Source organism: Solea solea, chromosome 3 (genome assembly GCF_958295425.1).
Source record: "Solea solea chromosome 3, fSolSol10.1, whole genome shotgun sequence".
Classification (NCBI taxonomy): domain Eukaryota; kingdom Metazoa; phylum Chordata; class Actinopteri; order Pleuronectiformes; family Soleidae; genus Solea; species Solea solea.
In genome coordinates, this window is record NC_081136.1 from 14491897 (window position 1) to 14512588 (window position 20692).

The window sequence follows — 20692 nt, forward strand, 5'->3', positions numbered from 1 at the left end:
CCCAACCCCTATCTATCAAGGCCCATCAATTCTGGCACATCTTTCTGCAAATAGCAGACTTGCTTCTCATATTCACTAGAGTCATTATCAGGATGCTTTCAGGATGCCACGACCAATGCCACTTGACGGCATTGTTTTTGCACAATACGATTTTTCATAGGAGCATGAGTGAGTGCAGGTGTGCGTGTTCTTTTCCTCACGTTGCAAAGGAAGGGCTGATGGCATTCTGCTGATAAGAGCCACCACTTAAAGGCTGATGGAGCAAACATATGCCCTGCAGTCGCTCATAAGGTTGAAGTTTTAAGAACTATAATCATCTTTTATCAGCAAAGTGAAACACCTAGCAGTCTGAATTCTAACACTAATAACTAATAACAGCTATATCTGCATCAAATCACAGTGTATTGTACCCTCGGCGTCATTTTCTGACTTGTGCGGCAGCAGATTTTCTTCAGAGTCGCCCTTCAGAGGATCATTATCTCAGTAAAACGCCACAAGGGGGTCGAGTGCTTCCACGCACAACCTCTTTAACCCACATCCATTATTCAGAGAGAGTCTGGTGGAAACAGAGCTGAGGGGAGACCAAGGGAAGCCACTGATTTCTCGCTCTCACATTGGAAGATGATCAGGGGATGTCTGATAGCTAAGGATACTTCCATTATTGATATTTTATTTAATAATGAGGGATCTGTGAGCACTTGAGGCTCAGAAATGTGCAATACACACTCACACATGGACAAAAATTTTACTTATTCTTGTAGTTTTGTCAAATGTGTGGTATTTATTGCGGGGCTTGATTGAACAAATGCAGTATTTGTATTATCATCAATATCAGCATGGTTGATGAGACACAAATGCTTGGCTGACAGTGGTTCAGTTGCGTTTCCCTGGGTGATTGCCGCTGTGTTTGTCCCATTATGCTCAAGTTATTCTCTGTGTAATAACGGTGAGGCAATCTGCCGCTTGTAACTGGATCCTGTTTGAATGCAGAGAAGTGAATGAAACATGTGACAAGGTGTGATTAGTTATCCGCCAATCTCACTGGGTGTTTGTTGACAGATGGGTCTTTTGTCAAGGTAATTTGCTCAACAGAATAACCAGGTAGATAATTACCTGTTGCTTTTGTGGCTGTTGTTGGGGGCCATTGTTTTGTTAAAAACATCCTAATAGTGAATATTCATTGTTCATTGCAGGGCAACCAAAGGGGGGTAATTGTATGTAGCTGACCTGAGGCAACATGATTTTCCTTTTCTTGACCTCCTTTCTTTGTTAATTCAACAAAATCTACGATTTTGCATCCACCATGTAGCAACTGTAAGAGTGGAATTCAATACAGTGTAGTGTGGTGTACTGCAGTGAATATACTAATTACTGTAAATATAAAGAGTGCGCATGATGAATTTGAAAATATTTACTTGTTTTTTTAAATGAACATGGTTTTATTTGCAAAAACAAATAGTTTGACTGCAACTTCTGTCAAAAACAGTGTTAATGCACATTTTGTAATGTTTACTGTGTAAACCTGTATATCATGTAGACTACACCACTGATTTAATATCAAATGAAGTCTGCTCTTTATCCAGGAGGACTATAGACTATAGCTTTCTCCCATAGTGCAGCTGCATATGCACTGGGATGAAACAAAAGTTCACCTGCTGCCCTAAAATATTTCAGTAAACTTCTCTACCACTGTATACACACAAATGCTCCCTCAGTCAGGTCTGATAGTATTGTTTAACAGAACTCCACACAACAAAACTCACCAAAAGTCACACAGTGGATCTTTAAAGTTAATACATGATTTCACAAAACGCAATGGGACTATCATATTTAACAGTGCAGGTTCAGTTGCATCAGATTAGACCACAGTTCATCCGGGATGCAAATAAACAGGGGAGGCTGGAGCGGAAAGGGGTGTGACGAGGGTGTTGTATTTCATGTCAAACCACCTGGAGAGGAGACACTTAAGGCGCTGGTTCACGCTACCAGTGGCAGTACAGACTCCGCTCACCCACAGAAGGTGAATGTCTACACTTGAATTACTTTATTGGACCATACGAAGACTTTGCACTCAGTCCCTCTCGGGAGATGGACAGCAGAATTAGACCCCTTGGCCTCGCCGCGCACTCCGCCAACCACCTCGGTGGTTTGCAGGTGCCTCATTCCCTCCTGCGCCCTCCACCTCTCTTCCTCCGGGCTTGTAATCCCCCGTTGGAGAGGGGATACCCGCGCACCCCGAAGTGCGCCAGATGCAGGAACCACGGTGTGGTGTCCGCGCTGAAAGGCCACAAGCGCTTTTGTCGCTGGAGAGACTGCGTGTGCGCAAAGTGCACGCTCATAGCGGAGCGACAGCGCGTGATGGCGGCGCAGGTGGCACTGAGGAGGCAACAGGCTCAGGAGGAGAGCGAGGCCCGGGAGCTGCGGCTGCTGTACTCCGGTTCGGGCATCGGAGGAGCGGCAGGAATCCCTCAGGGATCACCTGTGGGCCCAGGCGGGCCTGCGACCACCAGCGGCACTCCAGCAGCTCCAAGTTTTGACGTTTTTGGAGCGGAAAACCCCAAAGATGGTAAATTGAAATTAAAAATTGAAAAGTTACTTCGTATTTTTGTAAAATAAATCATTATATCAATTCCTATTACCAGTTGTGCTATGTTTTAATTTGAGGATACTTGTTGTTATTTGATTGCTATTTCAACTTTGCAAAATTGATTTTTAACATGCTTTTTCTTTATTTCTAGATGACAAATTGACTAAGTACAACATTTACAACGGGCTCATGGGTCGACCCCTCTTTGCACCCCACGGCACGCGGCTGCCGTCTCCAAATGGCAACAAGGAGTCGTCTCCAAACAGGGACAACACGAGTTCATTCATTCATGACAGTGCAAGTTCCTCCCCGGTGTTCGACCAGCGCTCTGACCACACAGAGAGCCCGCACAGGTCGCTCTCCTCCGACCCGGAATCAGGGAGTGAGATGGACAAACCCAGCAGTGACTACCCGAGTCTGGAGCGCGACCCCACCGACATCATGGCCAAGATTTTCCCCCATCAGAAACGGGACACACTAGAGTCTATGGTGAGAACGTGCAAGGGGGACATTGTCAAATCCATTGAACTGGTGTTGAGCTCGAAAGAGAACAAATTCGATTCGGAAAGCTCCAATCATCAAAGCGCGCTCAGGCCTTCTGTCGGGTTGCCCGGTGCGCTCGGTACGCTCGGTGCATTGGGGAGCAAATCAGCCTTCTCCCCGCTCCACATGCCACCTACAGCCGCAGGGGGAGAGAGTCTGTACGGGCTCAGTCCTCGCCTAGGTGTCAGTCCTTTGCGGTTGGCATATTCATCCTCAAACGGCAGTTTGGCAGGTTTTATGTCACCATACATGACATCCGGACTGATGCCAGTGTTTCCACTGCGTCCACCCTTGGACTCATATTCTTTCCCAGGCATGATACGTGACCTGTCTTACCTCCAGAGCAAAGAGTCACTCCGCAACACAGCAGCAGGCCTGTACACACGGCTGAGCAGTGAGAAATGACAGAATGAAAAATCAACACGTGAAAAAAAAAGTTATTTTCTATATTGTATTTGTAGATTTACCTTTTTACATTGCATCCCCATGGTTTTCTGTACTGTACATATTGTAAATATTGTTTATTGATAATAAAAGATGAAAGAAAGTCATAACTGTTTTCATTTGTGTTCATTATCGTGCGTATATTCTCTATGTCTCACATGCATGAGAATTAAAACATATAGCTATGTCTACACTTATTTAGAGCAGCATCACACCTAGTAAAATATATGTGCACAGCCAAAGTTGGGGTATAAAAGGGGCACTTTTTGGGGTCATGTATCCACAATTCTCATCATTATGTTATCTATAGTATGTTACACATAGTAATATAGTACTTAGATAGATAGATTTAAATGCAATGTTACTATGTTGATAATTAATATCATTTTACAATATAGTATTAAAGACCTTTGGTAAAAGAAAGGACATTGAGAGATGTCATAACACTAAATGGATATATGAATGTGTGGCACATTTAAATTGTTGAATTCAGTGACTAAGTTCCCACTAATTATTTTATCTTTATATTCTGCCATGTTGTGATGACATTGTCTATTCTGTTATTTTAAAGAGATAGTTGCACTTTGATTTCTAACCAGAACCATCTTTCCAACACCGGTTAAATGTCATAATAAACAGTGTGATTCTATGTGTTTTTTGCCCTGGAAGCCTTTCTCACTTGTGATTGGTCGTCGGAAATAATAGAATCGACCAACTACACGCCCGGGATACGTCACGTGACCGCCTATTTCAGGAAGTCATGGATGTATCCCGTTTAAATGTCCGTCGCATGTCATGAAATTTAAACAGGTTTGAGCGGGTTTTTGTTAACGAGGCAAGCGGGGGAAAGTTGACAATTCTGCCAACTGACATGCGTTTCCACATTGTTATCGCAGCTGTGTTTTGTTGTGGTTTCGCAGACTCGCGGAAAATAAGAGGGATATCCTCGTCGTGTAAGTTCACCGTCCTCTATTACCTAGCTTAATGCTAACCCTGGCAAATATCTTGAAAAACTCCGCACCATGCAGCGTGTCGTTACTGAAACAAACGCTCATTTTACAGTGGCACGCAGCGTGCACGTTATGGTGACACCAAATAACACCCGGCTGATTATTTTTAGTGAATGAAACTGAATCGACATCACCGTTGACCTTTTATGCATGTTAGCGATGCAAAAGTCGGTTCTCCACTCATTTGGTTAGTTTCTGGCAGTGGTGTAATATCAACATAATGCATCAGTCAGTAATGTTCTTATTCTGTAACAGACAAACGCTTCTACAGAGAGAGGAAATCCTTCCTGTGTATCGATGGCTCCAAAATCATCCCGTTTGAGCAGGTGAACGATGACTACTGCGACTGTGATGATGGCTCTGATGAACCAGGTAAAACTTTCACCTATTATGAATTAGATTCGATTACATTCCATAAACGTAATTTGTCTCCAGTGGGGAAATTTAAGGGGTTATGGAGCAGTCATAGCAGTGGAACATGCACTGTTAACAGAAGAAGAATGATGGTAAATGAATAAATAGACCTTGAGCAGAATAACAACAAGAAAGTTGTGTAAACAGAGAAATAAAATGGGCAGTATTACAATTAATATGTTTATTTATAATAAGGTATAAGTGCAGTTAAAATAAATAAATACAGGTTACTGTTATAAAACTCTCTCACTGTCAGCTGCTGCACACAGTTTCTTTTACTGAGTAAATATGTCTTAATCGAAAGCTGAAGTGCATAACTTAAAAACAACAAATGTATGTTACATTCAAACTATTGTCAAATGAGTTTATGCAAAGTCTATACTGCACACAGGAAGTGATTTGTTTTATGTCAAGACAGATGAAAGCAATGGTAACCTTTTGTTTGTAAGACGTCCATGAAAAGTTCCAGAATTGAATCATCAAGAAAACCACCCAAACATAGCCATTGCAGCTGTAATATTGCTGTTTATTTTTCTTCTTTGTTGTTTAACAGCAGTTGGCATCCACAATGTTGCCTTGTGGTTTTCATTAGCCTATACATTTCCTTTTCACTTAAACGTAACCTTATATATGTTCTTTTTTTAAGCAGCGTTTACTTTTTTTTTTTCTTGTCGTGATATAGTAAACATGCATGATTGCTTATACTTTTGTTAATAGTGCTTATCACATGCACTCCAGCAAAACATGTACTAAGGAGATCATTACGTGTCATTGTATGTTTTACAATCTTACAGGGACCTTTTTTTATTATAATATTTGATGGTTTGCCAGAGATTAGAGGTCCAACCTTAGCAGCAGCTGTTATGGTATCAATGCCAAGGGGTTTGACATGACAGTACAGGTTAATAATCTGCTGTTGTCTTGTGTATGAATTATGAATAGTTTGTATTGGTGTCTGTTGTTACACTAAACAATGCTAACCTGGACTCCTGACCCCATGTAGGAACGTCAGCCTGTCCTCGTGGCCGATTCTACTGCACCAATCTGGGTTTTCGACCACACTACATACCCTCATCTCGAGTCAATGATGGCATCTGTGGTAAGTGCTTCAGAGATTTTATCATGGCAGATAGAGAAAGTACATTCCCAAGAGGTGATGTTATATAAACCTTTTCAAGTAAGGCAATGGATTAATACTGTTTTCTGCTGCTGCATTATTCAAGGACAGCTGTATTGATAAACAGATTATACTTGGAGAATTTGTATTCTCTTATTTGTTCAAAATAACTGGTGGATAGTTACATGGTAGATTGTACTGAAGTTTCTATTGTTGTCTATTGACCATGTGTTAAATGGGAATTTTCTCTATACATGCAGGCTTTTATCACCTTCTACTTTGATCAGCATTAGTTGGAACTCAAGAATTGCATTAAGCATGAAGAGACGGAGGAAAATATAACAAAAGTAACTGTCATGCTATGGTCAGTGGCATCGATGGCAGAGCTTTTTTATGTCCAACATGTTTGTAAGAAAGGAGTCGGTCACTGTCTTTGAGAGGGTTTGTCTTCATTTAAAAACATACTAATAATATTATGAGATGGGACTTGGGGACGCCGTACTTGTTTTCCTCACTCTGCAGTTCTTGAAAAACACCCTGTTCTAATCTGCAAGGCTTTTCATCATTCTTTCTTGTAAAATCGACCACATATCTGTGCTTAATCAGGTAGTTTTTCAGCCCCTCTTCTCCTCCACTTTAGTTCTGCAGTGGCTCTTCACTTTGGATAAAATCAATACATTCCATTGTCGACATTGCCGCCCTGTCACCAGCGTTCTCAGCAACATTAGACAGCATGAACAAACATGTAGTGTAAAAAGAAATATATGAGAACAGTCGGGGAATATTTCTCAAAGCTGCTTCTTTCTTTCCTCCGCCTTTTATTTTACTCCCACTTGTCTCCTTACACCTTCCCTGCCCTGTACAGAGTCACTTTGTAGCCAACGTGATGTTGCTTTTATTCATCAACTGGTTGTTGAGAGGGTTTCATAGGCGTCCTTTTCTGGTGGTAATGCTCTTGTTCCTATGGTCACCAATGGGGTTCTGGGTAATTGAGGAGCTTCACACTGTGTCCACTCTCTTGGGTTGAAACATTTGAGAAAAAGGCAGATCTGAGCACTAACAAAATGCCATGCAGCTGATCTTAAAACTGACTGATCTCAAGAGACTCTCAACTAGCGAGAGAGATATTAGGCAGATACAAAGATAAAATCTCTGCTTTTTAAGGATGAAAACTGACTGGATAGAACATCATTATCCACACTGAAGAGAATACAGTTTTATTAATTTATGGTAATTCACATCAGTCTGGAACATATTCCAGTTGTTGATTAGTATTGGGAGTTGGTGCAGGAAACAGAAACATTGTGACATTATTTGTGGGCTGCAACCCTCATCTAACAACAGCCTTTGTCAAATAATAAATAAATAAATAACAGACCTGACTAAGGGAGCGTTTGTGTTTATACAGTGGCAGCACATAGGTGTGTGGGGGCAAGAAGTGTTCATAGTGTCAACAGTTTTTAGCAGTATAATTCATTCCTGAAACTTTTGTGGGAGCTTGTTTGTGTTGTTCTTTGTGTGTGTGTCTTACTCCAACCTGTTTCCAGCTACTGGAAATGGGGAATGGCTTGCCTGGTTCTGCTTTTTTACATATTTGTTTTATACATATTAACAAACAGAGCTGGTTAATATCTGATCAAATGTCAGAGGATTTTGTTGCCTTTTTCCGTTTCCTTTTCCTCTGTTAAATGCTGTACAATTTCACACATTTAAAATGTATTGCTTTGTCCAGAAAAGAACAGCAGCAACACACATTCTCACATTTGTCAATGGAATAATTATATTTTAGATGTAAATTTCTTCGGAAATACCTAAAATAGTTCTCAATGTGTTTTTGTTATTAATTCATGTTCTTGTAATGTCAACATGTTTTTGATTGTTTGCACTGCTATTTTTAGTAGGACCCTGCATTGACTTCTGTTCATTTGGACAGCCTAAACAAAGCATAATCTGTAACCTTAACCATGACCGGGTATAATGCCTAAAGCCCACCTTAACCTAACCACTCTTCAAATATTAGCCTTAAACTTAACCAGTTCCTCAGAAAATAGGTTCTGCCTCATTAGGACCAGGTTTTGGTCTTCATGAGGACTACTGATCCTGACAGGGTCAGTGTTTATGCCAGAAAAGGTCCTAAAGAAGTAACAAATACAAGTGTACACACACACACACGCGCACGCGCACGCGCGCGCGCGCACACACGCGCGCGCACACACACAGTAAAAACAATAGCAGCCTCTCTGTAGCAGCTGGTAATAAAGACACATTGCTAACCTCTGCTTGTTGACAAGTTGAATTCTCCTATGTTACCTCGACTGTGTATTAGATTTTTTTTCTGTGTTTTTTTTTCACTTACAGATTGCTGCGATGCCTCAGATGAATACAACAGCCATGCTCACTGCCAGAACACTTGCTGGTCAGTAGATAACTGAGATTTTGTATTTACAAGATAACATTTTTACATAGCATTTTTTGACTCATTAGATGGTCTCATCTACACACCTGTAGAAGAGAAATATTCAATTAGTCCATTCAGTTTTAGAAATGTTTGGAACTGTGCAATTTGATAAAAAAATAAAAATAAAAATGTTTTCTTTAGTTTGTCTTTAATGTAAGGCTATATATTTTACATCAGTGTAACTGACTTCTCACTTGCTGCACCCATGTTTCGTTCACTTTGCCACCAGGGGGCATAGTGTCACTATGATTTAAAAACTTGAAGTTTTGACTCTGACTCTAGTGATCTACTGTAAATGGATCACGATATTGATCATCCATGGGAAATACTTTTCCTTGTTGTACATTCAGTCACCATGTTCAGATGATCCATGGCTGATTTTAATGCAGAAACTTTAGTTTTTGGAGTTAAAGTGAATAAAAACATGTATAAGAACTCAGACTCCTGCCAGGTCATACTCATTTTCTAAAGCTATGATGCTGAAATGTAGCCTGGTCTGTAAATGTAACTTCTAATACAGTAACCCACTTCTTTTCTTTTCTTTGCTGTCCTCTATAATTTAATTCACTGCCATTCGCCTCAAAGCCGTCTATAAGCAGACTATATCTCATTATGTTTTCACAAGGTGCACACGCTTATTGTGTTTGCTAGACTTCAAAAACAATTTAGTTCAGCCACACAACATCAGCCTCCATCTTATTTACTTTTCTATTTTCCCATTTGGATTCCTGCTGTACTGTGAGTCCTTAAAAATTGGATTGCGCCATCTCAATGACTGAAGCAGGGGTGGCCGATGTTTTCTCAGTAATGATGTCTGTGCGTCCTCTCTCTTACTCCCCTCCAGGAATCTGGGACAGAGAGAGAGAGCGTATGTGGAGGGCCAGATGAGGACCTTGGACGAGGGTTTGCAACTCAAGCAGCAACTGATTGAGGAAGGAGTGCTGCTCTGGAGGGAGAAGCAGGTACTATGCTACTAGCTATTAGCATGTGGCAGTAGCACAGGAAATTCGACAGGGTTTTCCTTTCAGAAGCTTTATCATATTCCTACTTCCTACTACTATATATATATATATATATATATATATATATATATATATTTATATATATATATATATTAATTAGGGTTTGACCTTTACAAAAATGGATTGATTCAAAGATGTGTATCCTATGTAAAAAATAAAGCACCATATACATATTTTAAACTTGATCTGGGGAAAAGGGTAACTGTAAATTGATTGGAAATTTGAGATAATATGAGTTTTATTACTAGTTTCACTGTATCAGCTTTTTTCCACAATGGTGAAATAACTACTTGTTTGAAACCTAGTTCGAACGAGTAAATCAGTAATACATTGCTGAAAACTAAGATCTGCCTTGAATCATCAGTCCTTTCCTGTGGTATTGTGTGCAAAACCTTTTAGATGGATGTGATCCTCTCTTTTGTATGGTTTGAATAATGGAGCGCCTAGAGCCACGTTAGGTTGTCCGTGAGACCGTGGTGATGTTTTGTGCTTTTGGAACATGTTAACCCTGATTTATGCTAAAAAACGTTTCCACAAAAGTCACATTTTCAGAGGCCTAACCTACAGTTTGGGTGTATGAAAGTCAGAAAAATATTTTCAAAGTTACTTACCTATGTGTGGACTGAGCTTAAGTATGAGCTTGTTTGAGGATTGTATAAATACCATTCTTCTGGAGTCTAATGTTTGATTTTACATGTCACTACTTTGTCTTGGGTTGTTACATCCGTTGCATGTGTTTTTAGTGTGGTCAGCAACCAAATAATGGAAGGCTGCCCTTAATGCTTTCATAAAAATGCCCCAGTGTGCAGTGGTTTTGTGGTGATATTGTTTCCTTTATTCTCTATATTCAATTTACTTTTCACCCTGGTGTTATGCGCTGCCAGTCAATATGGGGCTTGCTAGCTAACACACAGCTAACACACTTGATTGATGGGGACGTTGAGGTTAATTTGCTTTTAGATGTGTTGTGCTCTGAGTATTCCTGGTCTAAATGAGCAGCTTGTGCTCTATGATATTGTTGTGACCAAACATGTTTATGGCACCTGCTGCTACAGGCATCTGTTGTGCAATTTTCTGCACCAACCTTAGCCTGCTGTGCAATCAGTCCTGTCAACATGATCAGATTAGCATTTTCTAGGTACGTCAACTGTCAAAAAGCACTTTTCCAGCCATTATTGCTGGGTTGTAATCAATTTATGCCATTTTAGCATAGCAAATGTATCTGTACATTATGATGATTAGTTAAAAATGTATTACACCTGCTGTCCAAACAATCCTAGTTTTGACTTTCATCTGTAAATCCATAAACATCATCATATTCTCCGCTCACCATCAGCTTTGCATTAGATTGTATATTGAGAATTTCAAGTATGATGCTTTATTTGCACCCACTTGGAAGCAGTAAATGGCTGTGGTAAGTCAGCACAAATGAACAAGAACCTGGCCAATCAAGCCCATTTTAAATCAATGTTTTCTTTATAGACCTTCAAGACAAGTAGAAAGTACTTCAGCTTTTTGTCTGCTCTCCATTACGTTCAACAAGCACTAGGCAAAATTAGAAACTGGAGCCCTGGAGTTCGGTGCAAATTAAATTGGTAAATTTGGCAGCCGAGGGTCTCTTTAGATGTTTGTAAGTTATATTTACTGGTTCACTGGTCTCATTACTTAATGCATTATTGTGCTTTAGGAAATAGATGGATGGTCAGTGCTGGCTCACAAACAGCAATTTCCTTTTCTTTTGGTAGAACATAAGTAATTGAAATTTTAAAACCAGTATATCAGTCATTTAAAAAAGTATTTTAGTTGGGATTTGAAAGGGCTCATCAGCAGCCAGTTCAGTCAGGGTCCTTGTGTTTGTATGTACAGAAATGAGTTTAAAGCACTTTACAGAAGCATTTGTGTCAGTCATGTATTTTCATATAATCCAGGTAAATGGACAACTTCTTCGACTGAAGGCCACTTTTTTGGCACAAAACACCCACACTTGTGTCTCATTTGCCAATAGATGGTCTGTGAGTGTGTAGTCTGCACTCCCCCCCCATGTTCTTTTCTTTGGAGGCTGATTGGCAGATCGAGGCTGAAGTGTCACCCAGCCCTCAGAGCCCCGCTGCACATTGTGGTCCTCTTCTCCTACTGTGTCTCTGTTGATATGGCAGGGTTACCTCAGGAGCCTCATCTTGAAAACCTTACACAATGACACAAAAGTGAACTCTTCTTACGGTTCAATGGTTAAAACAGAATCTGCTGTTTAAGAAATGGCACACTAGAAAATATTTTAATCAAATTGGAAGCCTTCGCACAATGAAAGCTGAGTGTAGCATGTGAGCACTGAGTGAAATACAAATGCTGCTATTAATTGAAACACAATTGGTGCTTAATAAAATCCTCTTTGCGAAGGTTTGTGATTATCTTACTTTTGATTGGCCCTATGTAGTGTACATTTTAAAGCAGGAAATGGTTTGCTGCTTTTGCCATTTCTGTCTCCCTTTTAAAAATGTTTTTAGCTGCTTAATAAAGCTTTTTCAAGTTTAATTTCGTCAGTATGTCAGACAGAATGTAAATGAACATGTAGGGCTGGTTATTCTAAACCACTCATTCTTAAAGACTGTTTTTTTGGACATTTTTTGGACGTTCCCATTTATTGGAAAATAAAGAAAATGATTGGACACATGATTGGACACCAGTGTGGCTGACAACTGGTATCATCCAAAAGGAGCCTGGTTGCAGGTGACTCTCTGAGCTTCTGTTTGCAAAACATCTTCATGGCACTAAATTGCAATTCTGGAGGCTTGATTGGCTGCAGACATTTCTGTTTGGGTTGCCAAGTAAATTTGAGGAATAGATTTACTGGTATACGTTTTAAGAAATGCAAGGTGTGATTTATTTGTCAAAAGTATATCTCTCAAAAATCACTTGTTTACTTATTACAAAAAATGATTTATAGTTTCAGAATATATATATATGTATATGTATATATATATGTGTATGTGTATATATGTGTGTTTATATGTATATATGTATACATATGTGTGTGTATGTGTGTGTATATATATATATATGTATATGTGTGTGTATATGTGTGTATATATATATATATATATATATATATATATATATGTGTGTGTGTGTATATATATATATAGTTGGCAATATTATATTGTTAATTGGGTCGCAGTGAGTTTTCATCTAAAACGAGAAGCAAACGGAAAATATGTGAACAGACAAAAATTAGAACACATCCATCCCATTTTAAATACTGCTTATTCTTCTCATACTTCAATATATTCTCAAATCCTTATTTATAGTAACACAAATCTATAAACAACATATCTTATGCCTGCATTAAATCCCCGCATTGTATGGTGTTTTTCAACAATGTTCTACATATTACAGTTGTAATGCACAAGCAAATATGTTATCGCACGCTCAAAATGGAGCCTATAAATCACTGCAGCAAACTGGAGGTGGCTAAGTAGGCAGCGTGGCCTAGAAACAAAGTCATCCCTATTTGAACCAGGCAGAATCCATCACTGCATTATGAGAGTCTCCGAGGAGTGATTGGACTGCACAAACAAGGAGCTGTGGCTCTTTTGTATTAATTGGTCCATTACACAGAGCGACGATAGGTTATGCTTGGTTGTCAAAAGCTGTCATTTCTTTGTTGTGATGGCAACAATTCCTGGCTCATGTAATTTTAAGTAGACCATTGTGACGACCCAAGTGCTGTCGTACAAGTTATTGTAAATACATGGGTGTGGTATGAAGAAAGAAGAGGAGACGATACCTTTTAGCTTAACATGTCAGCGATTGTGTTTGTTCTTGGCTATATTTAGCTTCTGTGTAATCCAACAACAGGAACGTTATAGATTCACATCTTGTGTCATTTTGGCTAAATCAATTCAGGTGCAATGCATAATCAGTTAATTGGTTTTGCCATTATTTCCCATGACAGGCACATTCTTTTAACTTGTGTAAAAATATTTTTAATAATACGCAGTTACAGCTAAATATGAGGCCAGATTGTTAAAAATGAAGCTTTCTTTCAGTGAACTCGAGCAAAAAATATGTTCCGCTGTAAACTGTACTGGCGATATATATTGTGTCATAAATGTAATGTTTTTTTTGTTACAAATGATGATACTGATGGCAAACTAAAAGATGCCGTCTCTAGAGGGGGCACAGTTTCAAAACTAGAGTTTATCCTCCAATTCTGTAGCTACCACTGAAAATAATAAGTCACATTGGGAAAAGGATGTGGTTATGTCTTTCTACAGTATAGTGGGACTCGGTGACATCCATTCAGTCTTTATCTCGATGGGTAAAAAGTGATGCAGATGATGATGACTTGGTTTAAAACATTCAAAGTCCCACTGTCCTGCTGAATACGATTATATTAAGTAAGCTTGAATTTCTTTTGGTTGGACATGTATTTATTTTTTATTTGTGTGTTTAATAGAAAATATAGACCTGCGTGCCAGTAATTAGACAATAGTCTGCAAGCCATTTGAGTCTTAACAGTTAGAATAGATAGAAATATAACTTTATTATCTTTATTTTTCCTGAAATTTGGACAGTAATTATGAACTCCTGAGGACCCCTCAACTAACCAATAAAAATCAAAAAATGATATAATACACGAAGATCTGATTGATAAACATGTCTCTTTAGTATACAGTGTCTGTTTTATGTCAAGTGTTGAATAATTTGAGTTTTCATTCAAACTCCATCCTGCACCTGTCTCCTTTTACTAAATCACTTCCTGTGTGCAGTGTGGAAATGTCACTGGGAGACATGAGGTCTAAACATCCCTATAGTTAGACATGGAGTTATATGCAGCAGGTCACGTGACATGACTTTTTATTATATTTAAAAGCCAAGCGTTACAGTCAAAGACATTAAAATGTAAAACAACACGTGTGTAAATGAAGTCTATAGAAACAGAAGATATGTGCAACAAACAGGCTTAAAAAGTAAATAAAAATAAAAGTAAGGCCAGGATAAAATACAAGGCAATAAATAATATTGTATCAGTAATTACTGATGTACTATCACTGTAACTGACAGACCAAAAAATGTCCACCAACTGTGTGTCTGCTATGTAATTCTAAATGTAGATATCTCTTTTGTTTCTCTTCAGGCCCAACTCAGAGAGCTTCAGCAGGCAGCCGAGGACCTCCAGATCAAACTTGAGGAACACAGGCGGAAGAAAAATGAGGCAGAGCAAACATTAAAGGCACTGGAAGCGGGCGACAGTGGTAAGTGTCAGGACAGCTATAACCTGCCATGATTTGCTTCGACTTTGTTCCAAGCAATTTGGCCAATCCGCAGTATTGCCTCAGTTTACCGACAATAAGGTCATTGCCACAGATGCCACAGGGCAGCTTCACTTTCATTTCACTTCGGCCTCACATTGAACAAAAGTAAATTGACCTTAGAACCTCGGGCCAAATGCTCAAGATGGCAAATGTTAGACCTTGAGAAATAGCTGGAAGGTTAAATACCCATGCCTGTGCCATTGAAATAAATGAGCGCATATAGGAGTGCTGAGCGGCAGCATATTACAGTCGCACAGCTCTCCTTTTACATTCCTCAACCCATCAGAGAGAAGTTACTTATGACTCACAGGAAAATTCCCTTATCACTTCGAGCACAAGCTGGCTCTGCATTTAAGTGACACTCCAACTTGCATGTGTGAATGTACAGAAATTTGTGGGGCTGGATGAAAAATGAACTCAATCATTTTTTGCACTGAAGTCTTTAAGGATTTAGAATCATTACGTGCGTGTGCTGAGGAAGCCATGAGTAGAGACTGGAGTTAAATGAGCTCAGATGTTTGTATTTTTGTATTGCTTTACATTGTAATTCGTAAAACATACATATTTTACACAAAATATAGGAAAGTGGTGTACAATCCAAATAGTTTATATTATTATTATTATTATTATCATCATTATTATTATAATAATTATAATATATAATAGTTGTATATAAACAAATGTGTGTTACATTAATACTACTGTCAAAAGAGTTCCCTCGTTACTGATTAAGTCTATCAGCTCCACATGACTCCCTCTGTGTTTCTCAGAGATATTTAGACCTGGCAGCATTTACCCAGTTCACACAGGAAGTGATTGTTTTATATCAAGATAGATGATGGCAACAGCACCATTGTGCTAGCAAAGAGAGAGGACTGATACACAGAGAGTCATACACAAAAAAAACTACTGCTCCAAGAACCTGGTTGTTGAGCAGTTTGATGGGATAAATGCTTCTTATACCCGCCCTGGTCAAATTTATATTCTGTTAAATAAAAGTGCAGCGTGGAAATCCTTCCACTTTGTCGTCTGTCGCCTGTCTGCGATATACACTCTGCTAACGGCTGCTATGGCGAAGCCTCACCACCACAGCATAAAAATCATGTTACAAAATTTAGTTTCTGTTCTTGAAGACCATAGGCACAATAATAGCATCAACAAATCACCTAAAGTTATGCACCGCAGCTTTAAACTAAATTCTCTTTGAATTAAAATGTAGTCGATGAGAAGCAGAGTAGTGGCAGTTGTCTGCTTCTTAATACTCTCCTCGCAGGCTTCTCATATTCGTCTCTGTTGTCGTAAATTGTTGGAAATAATCTTGTGTCAAACTGCCCCTCAAGTGAAAGTTTTGATTGCAATAAAGGTCATTTGACTTTGGTGGTTCCTGGAAGCATGCATCCATCATGTCTCCTGCTGTGCCAGCTGACCTTTGTCAGATGTCAGTGGCCCCCTGCGTTCTTGAGCCTGTCATCCCTTTCCATTACTGCTCATCTTCAGGGTGAACCAACCATCAATTTTCATTTCCGTGGTCACGTTGGCATGTCTTGTCCATGTTGGCCATCCATCTAGGCTTTTATTATGCACATCTAATGACACTTTGTGTGGATGTGGCAGTTTTCAGTGTGTTGAGGCAAGATGAAGATTCAAAGACTTAAAGGCTAATTATTAAACCATTTCTTTTCACTCCCTGTGACATCAAATGTTTATTAATACTTGAATAGTGAATGATCAGCATACGCATTACAACTCCTTGACGATATTTGCTCCTGTTATTGTATTGTCTAGGTGAAGTAAGCAAGGAAGCATTTTTCCCGCTCTGTGTCTGAGCTTGTTTTGAATTTGTTTAACCAAAAAACGTTTACAGTAGTTATTGTTGGATTAAGTGCTAACCTGTATTTCAGAATCTCTGTCGCTTTATACGTTGTTGTTTCTTACCAACCATATTTTATAGCTTTACATGTTATGCAGTAAGGTCTCACACTTATCTAAACCAATGTGCATTCCTTAAATCACGTCTAAAAGGTTTCTTGTATTACTACAAAGTGCCTCTAAATCATTAAATAAATGGCCTTTGTTGCTGTAAGCCATTTTCACCTCTGACTAATACATGTACATCTTGTATACCTGCTTCCTAACCTATACATTTTGATTGCAAAGCACTTTATAAGATGAACCCATAAAACGTTTTTTTCTTTAAAAGGGACTTAAACTATATGAGACCCATGAGGATGGATGCTTGAGTTGCCTCAATTAAATAAAGGAACATCACAATGTTTTTTTTTTCATGACCATCATGTCTTTCCTTTTATGACCTGTCAATAGTCCTTCAAAATAGGTATGAAAAACCAGAAGAACAGCTAGCTGAGCCTGCAAAGCAAAACTTAACAGTCCTTCCCTTTACTGCGGCTGTCGCTCAAATGTGTCTCCAGGGCTTCATGCTCGGTTATTGAGAAGTTTAAAAGGGCCAGGTTATTTGTACTCTCAAAGAAAATTAGATTCTTATGTGGCAATGTGTGCCACAGGCACTATTGGCACTTTTCCACGATACAGTGCTAGCACGGCTCGGCCCGGCATGGTTTGGGTACCAGGCACGTCCTTTTCCATTACTCCATAGTACCGCCTCAACGTTGGCAGAGTTGTCACAGTACGACTGTGTTAAACTGCAGTGACGTTGTTTTATAAGTTTCTTTTTGGTATATGGAATCATTGAGGTTTTAGAAGTGCCCTTGCTAAATGTTGGAGATTAATGCATGTTTTCAGGATTTTTAAATCTTTAAACTAATCTGCAGTCCGGCATTGTTCAGTTTGATTCCTGTGTCGTACGTCGTGCCAGTGAAGACACTCTTTGCCAATCAGTGGCCGGCTGTCTGTTGACGTCACATTTTAGCATCGCTCAGCTCGCTTGGAACTGTGCTAGAGTAGGTACTAAAAAGGCACCAGGTACTATTCCTAATGGAAAAGCAAAAGAGGGAGCCTAGCCGAGTCGTGCTATAACTGTGTAGTGGAAAAGTGCCATATGTTTCCATGCACAGTACTGTGTGTACAAAACTCAAAAGATGTTTTGTTTGTCCACTGTGGGATATGTGTATATGTGTGTGTATGTATGTGTGTATATATATATGTGTATATATATATATATATATATATATATATATGTATATATATATATATATATATACATGTATATGTGTATATATATATATATATATATTTATGTATATATATGTATATGTGTATATATATATATATATATATATATATATATATTTATGTATATGTGTATATATATATATATATATATATACGTATATGTGTGTATATATATATGTGTATATATGTGTGTACACTCCTGATCAAAATGTTAAGACCAGTTGAAAAATAGCAATAATTTACATTTTGCTCTGTTGGATCTTAAGAAGGTTCTAAGTAGTGCTTCAAAATGCAAAAAGAAGAAATGGGAGTGAGACAAAAAAAAAATTTGTTGAAGCAATTTATTGCAAACAACCATTAAACTGAAATAGGCTGTTCATCGGCTGATCAAAAGTTTAAGCCTATATCTTTGCAAAAAGTGCCATTTTCTGTCAGGTATCCACACTGTCATGACCTCCTGATGGCAAAGGCAAAAAAGCTTTCTCTCTTTGAATGCGGTCGAATTGTTGAGCTGCATCAGCAAGGCCTCTCGCAGCGTGCCATTGCTGCTGAGGTTGGACGCAGTAAGACAGTCATTTTAAACTTCGTAGTTATGGAACAAAAACGTTTAAGACCAAAGGCTCATTCTGGGGTAATGAAAAACTAATTCTTACAATTAGGTGATTGTACACTTCTTTAAAATGGAAGCATAATATTTTTTATCTTTAATTTCTGCCAAATTAATGTAATTTCACCAAAATAACTGTCCTCATCCTGAAGGCGACGGTAGCTCAGTGGTAGCTCTATGTGTCCTTGGGCCCACTGTGCCAGCATGTGAATGGGTATAAAAGATGAGTGAATGGGTGTATGGCAGCATGTAGAGTAAAGCAACTTTGAGTAGTCATTTAGACCAGAAAAGCGCTATATAAATACAGACCATTTATCCTTGTCATTTTCTCTTTGTTGGCATTTTGAGCACTGTTCTCATGTTTTTCTTCCATACAAAACTTCTAAATATGTTATTCATAGATATATACAAGCATGCTGGGAAATCTGGAGTACATTCTCATTCAATAACAAAGAACATGACATTGCTGGGTAGTCGAAAGAAGACGCTGATCATGTGAGCTTGTTTTTGAAAAATTCCATCTTAATGCCATCCTTGATAAGTTCACATGAAGGTTGCATCCTTTTCCAGGAATTTATATTTGTTACATTGTCATATAGTCATACTGTATTGAACGTCTGGCACCATCTTTAATAGTCCACCCCAGTATGCAAAGCTACACGCTCTCAGAGTTCACCCACAGTTTGAGGGGATTTCTGCAAGTTCATTGCTAATCCAGCAGTTGACCTGAATTCTCCAGTTGACTGTCTTGCAAACCTCTTTCCTGCTACTCACGTTTTACAAAGGTATACAGGAGGGCAGCATACAGCATAAATTAAGAAGAAGGCAGGATGTCAAACCAGCCAAGTTAAGAAAAAAAATCAAATTGCCATGGCTATTTTAGTCATCAAATTCATTATTATACAGGTTTGTCAAACATGGAAATAATTCATAATTTACTGATTTCCTTGGCTTCATTGGTTTGGGCTATAATGTGTGTCATAATTTCTAATGGCTTAATGTGATGACTGAAAACTAAACCTATATGAAATCAAATAAACAGCCAAACCGTCACTTACTGGACATACTGCTGAGTTTATTTGTTGACTTATTTACTGTATGTTTACCTTGTCTTTTAAAATAGACCTTTTGAGCTTTGCTTCTGTCTGCTCTTTAAACACAGAGGTGCTTTCTAGCAATCTTGAATGCAACATACTTTACTTTAGCAGACGCTTTTATCCAAAGCGGGTTACAGTGGAACTGAGTAAAATCAGCCAGGGGTGTAGTTGAACTTGCGACCATGATGTCTTTCCCACACAGGGTACCGGTCTTAACCACTGAGCCACGCCACCCACTGTCAAACACATTGTAAATGTTTTCAATGAGGAACTTGGGCAGCTACAGCTATTTTGAATCCTTGTACATTTAAACCTGGACCAATGGCTCAAGAGTTCATGAACGTAATAGCATGAAATGTTATAATTGCCTTGTCCAAACAGGCATCTGTACACAGGTCCATTTATAGGGCAAAGCTGAAATTAATACCATTAGCATGTTTAATATATTTCATCATTGACAATGTCTTTTGCATAAGGCTGTGTGGATATTAAAAACATGTAAATATGTCGTGAAGAAACCAAATATTTGTCTTCCAGACAGGATTTCATTGTCCCTTGAGGATAATCTGGGCTCAGTGTGTCCACTGCCAGACATTTTGTCAGCTTTGATATAATTATATCTTTCCCAGTGTTTGGACGATAGTCATAGACTGTCACAATGTATATTTTAATTTAAATTAAACACAGATGCTGGTTCTTACCTTGCTGGGTTTCCATTTCTTTCTGTACGCAGATTAATTTAGAATGCCACAAAAACAGACTGTCTATCTTGGATTATTTTATTTTCAAGTCATTTTTTTCTGTATCTTAATACTTGATAAGAAATATCAATAAATGTCTGGCCACTGCACAATGCTATTTATACCCACATAGACACCCTGAAGCCTTATTTTAATCTTTGTTTTTAGTCAAAAGAGCTTTATGAAAG

At 38.7% G+C, this 20692-nt stretch overlaps 2 protein-coding genes across 2 annotated transcripts in view; both read left to right on the plus strand.

The window, feature by feature from the left end:
* Nucleotides 1-1981: 1981 nt before the first annotated feature.
* Nucleotides 1982-3684, plus strand: LOC131456740 (doublesex- and mab-3-related transcription factor A1-like). The gene is made up of 2 exons (XM_058625306.1): nt 1982-2566; nt 2739-3684. The coding sequence occupies exons 1-2, from the start codon at nt 2089-2091 to the stop codon at nt 3533-3535; spliced, it is 1275 nt and encodes a 424-aa protein (XP_058481289.1). The 5' UTR covers nt 1982-2088; the 3' UTR covers nt 3536-3684.
* Nucleotides 3685-4331: 647 nt separating this feature from the next.
* Nucleotides 4332-20692, plus strand: part of LOC131455812 (glucosidase 2 subunit beta-like) — a 115555-nt gene continuing 99194 nt past the window's right edge. The window contains exons 1-6 of the mRNA XM_058623618.1: nt 4332-4527; nt 4840-4956; nt 6002-6097; nt 8474-8531; nt 9418-9535; nt 14733-14850. Coding sequence (XP_058479601.1) covers nt 4446-4527; nt 4840-4956; nt 6002-6097; nt 8474-8531; nt 9418-9535; nt 14733-14850 — 589 coding nt within the window. The 5' untranslated portion in view covers nt 4332-4445. The remainder of the gene's footprint in view (nt 4528-4839; nt 4957-6001; nt 6098-8473; nt 8532-9417; nt 9536-14732; nt 14851-20692) is intronic.